This window comes from Rhipicephalus microplus, chromosome 7, assembly GCF_043290135.1.
Source record: "Rhipicephalus microplus isolate Deutch F79 chromosome 7, USDA_Rmic, whole genome shotgun sequence".
In the NCBI taxonomy this organism is placed as follows: Eukaryota; Metazoa; Arthropoda; class Arachnida; order Ixodida; family Ixodidae; genus Rhipicephalus; species Rhipicephalus microplus.
Window position 1 is genome coordinate 4,736,698 of NC_134706.1, and position 3,609 is coordinate 4,740,306.

Here is a 3,609-nt window from a genome sequence, read left to right on the forward strand (position 1 = left end):
CTCGTGCTTCTACGGGGGGTGCCACAGCCGGCTCTGCACGTCAGTTTCTGTTACCATGCAATTTGAACATTCTCGCATGGCTTGTGACTGGCTGTGCTTCAACTTTATTTTTTACACGCAAAGAATTGGCCCATAGCATCAGCCAAGTTTTGTTGGCGCACGCTACGCAAACAAGTAGGCTTTAATCTACGACGATTTATTCTACAATATCGCCTCACTTCGGTAACATTTGACCAGACATACAGGCTACTATCAACGGTTATTCGGCAGTGGTCTAGTCCACAATTTTTTTACCCTTTTGATGAGAATCACCAGGATCGATTGATAGCAGGCATTGTAGCAAGACAGTGATTTGCAGCATGAATTCAGTTTCAACAGTGAGCGCAATATTAACAGAGGAGACAGAAAACCGAGCTCTCGTGGCTTTGCTTTTGTTGCGCTCTGTAATGAAACATCAACCCCAATCATGCGCCATTTTGAATATGTAGCGCTTGTCTTACGCATAATTACACCTTGCCGCGACAAGAGAAATAAGGGGAAAAGGGCCAAATATATTACCTTTGTTATATATGCTAACCTGGATAAAATTCATAACAAGCAGAGAAATTCGGTCGAGTTGGTACTTGAACGTATAGCGGTATTTAGAGCGCGTAAACAGACAAGACGCGATTTGTCTCCGGGATGCTCCATCTGATTGTGTGCTCGTCTGTGTAACTCTGTCTGTTGTTTCTTGTCTGTTTACGCGCTCTAAATACCACTAACTTTATAACAAACTCCGTACGCCATGTGTACTTTTTGAAATACGTATAAACAGCCGAAAGGAAGAGAGAAATATTTCTTGCAGCATTATTTTCAAATATTACACAGGTGTCATTTTACAGTCTGTAGAGTCGAATACGTTAATTGTCTTTAGTGTAATGAAGTAGTGGCTCATGCAAAGCTCGTACGCTCCTATCTGGTCTCGAATAACAGTTCTGACTGTCTCAGTTCTTTATTATATTTGGTGGAGTTTGCTGGATCTCCTAGCAATCCTGGAGTTGCGAAGCCGGACTCGACCTGCCCGAGTTTTCCAGTTTTCGGAGTTTCTTGTTTCGTTTAGCTTCTTTTTTTTTACTCTCTCCTCTGTAATGTCTTTGTGCTTGATGGTATCAATAAATAAAATTGAAGCGAAATTAGACTTCGTGGCACTTTTCATGACCGGCCGTGAATGAGCGAAGTGACGTTCAGGGGCTTCTTTTAAAAGATCCATTTGAGATTGCTTGAAAAAGTGTTGCACAGCGCCTTTCAGGAAGCCAGAAACGCTAAGGGACGCGTTGTGCAGTATTGAACTCGTAGAGCGTGCGAGTGTATTGCTCTCTATAGTTCACTGTAAACTAACGTCTTGCCCTGTTAATCGTAATATTTTTATTTATTTATTTACTAGAATACCCTCAGGGCCGTAGGGCATTACAGAGGGGGTGGGTACAACATTTATAACACACAAGAAAAAAAAGACAAAATAAAGAAACAAGTGTCAGATGCGCGAATCAGGAAGGCAACATAAGTCAACTAAAAATGTATAAGTAAGAATTCAAGCACATACAAGACAAAGATAGATAATGGAAACTGCGTATAGTTACAAGCATTGCTGAGAAATTGCAGTCTTGAATAACAAAGGGTCTGTTATTGTTACAACGGCTATGTTCCGGCTTCACCTTCGGGAGATAATTTCGCGTTTATTTTCAAACGTCGCTTAAATGCACGCTTTGAGCCGATCTCTTGTCCTGTCACTGTCCTCGCAATATCAGGTGTGTCCAGGCAGACGCTCCGGGGACAAGACCGTGTACCAGATTACGTACTCGATGGATCACGCCTCCACTCTCTGCAACGCAGCGGGTTCCCAGCGCGTCTTCACCTACGACAACGAGGATGCACTGGCCGTAAAGGTGAAATAGTTGTTTCATTACTATTGTAAAGAGGTTTATTGGGCGAACCAAACGGGCAGGTCGGAGATTGGAGATAGCGACAGGACGAGGAAGATGGAGGAGCTCGAGCGCCGATCTCGTGGTGCCTTACTCTGCGATGATGCTTTCTGTTTCCTTTTGTTATCATCATTCCTTCATTATAATTGCCCCCGTCGAGAAAGATCAAGCCATCCTGGCGATCTAACAAGTAGGAACGAGCGGGTCGAAGTACGGCTTCAAGCGGTCCACGTGAACAATATCGTGTCCACGCCGACGATGGTCACCGGGTGGCGTAAGCGGTTCGATGGCGTAATTGACGGGCGATGTGCGCTCTACCACGCGGTATGGGCCATGGTAATTTGAAAGTAGCTTGGTAGACAAACCAGGTGCACAGGGTGGTACATACAGCCATACAAGGGTTCCAGGGGCGAACTTGGCGGCAGGAGGGTGGTCGTCATCGCGGGCCTTTTTCTGGCATTGCTGGTCAGCCGTAGTAAACTGCTTCGCTAGTTGGCGGCATTCTTCGGCGTGACGGGCGGCTTCAGACACGGTCGTGCACTCAGATACATCTGGTGCGTATGGCAGCAAAGTGTCAATTGTGTGCGATGGTTGACGTCCGTATAGAAGGTAGAATGGAGAAAAGCCGGTGGTGACTTGGGTAGCGGTGTTGTACGCGTAGGTCGCAAACGGAAGAACCAGGTCCCAGTTCGTTTGGTCAGATGCCACATGCGTCGCGAGCATGTCACCCAGGGTCCGATTAAACCGCTCAGTCAGGCCATTCGTCTGAGGGTGGTAAGCAGTACTCATCCGGTGTACAATATGGCACTGACGGAGAAGTGCTTGGATTACGTCGGATAGAAATACACGGCCCCGGTCACTGAGGAGCTCGCGAGGAGGGCCGTGACGCAACACAAACCGATGGAGGATGAAAGATGCGACGTCCTGAGCGGTCGCCGTAGGAAGAGCAGCGGTTTCGGCGTACCGTGTCAGGTGATCTACAGCAACGATAGCCCACCGGTTACCTGCTGTGGTCAATGGCAGTGGTCCATAAAGGTCGATTCCGACGCGATCGAATGGGCGGTCAGGGCACGCAAGCGGCTGTAGTGGAGCTGCTCCTGCATTCGGTGGCTGTTTTCGTCGCTGACACTCGTGGCAGCCGCGAATAAACTGTCGAACAAAAGTAAACATCCCACGCCAGTAGTACCGCTTCCTTAAACGCTCGTAGGTCTTGAAGACACCGGCGTGAGTGCATTGCGGGTCGGAGTGAAATGATGCACAGATTGTAGAGCGCAGCTTTCGGGGAATAACGAGCAGCCACTTCCTGCCGTCTGGTGAGTAATTGCGCCGGTACAAGAGGCCACCTCGAATGGTGAAGTGCGAAGCCTGGCGTCGCATTGCTCGAGTGATGGGAAGTGTCGGTACCCCAGATAAGACATCCAGAAGCGAAGTTATTCATGGATCGACGCGCTGTGCAGAGGTCATTGTGTCGATGTCAAGAGCGGACAGCGCGTGTTCCATAGAAGATATAGAGGCAGCCTCAGTCGACAGTGGTGATCGCGAGAGCGCATCAGCATCAGCATGTTGGCGGCCGGAACGGTACACGACGCGGATGTCATACTCTTGAAGTCGCAGAGCCCAACGAGCAAGGCGACCTGATGGATCCTTC

The 3,609-nt window shown here is 48.4% G+C and overlaps 1 protein-coding gene across 1 annotated transcript in view; it reads left to right on the plus strand.

Annotated features, from left to right (window-relative positions):
- Positions 1–1,960, plus strand: part of LOC119180303 (uncharacterized) — a 78,246-nt gene extending 76,286 nt beyond the window's left edge. The window contains exon 10 of the mRNA XM_075868498.1: positions 1,788–1,960. Coding sequence (XP_075724613.1) covers positions 1,788–1,934 — 147 coding nt within the window. The 3' untranslated portion in view covers positions 1,935–1,960. The remainder of the gene's footprint in view (positions 1–1,787) is intronic.
- The last annotated feature ends 1,649 nt before the right edge of the window (positions 1,961–3,609 follow it).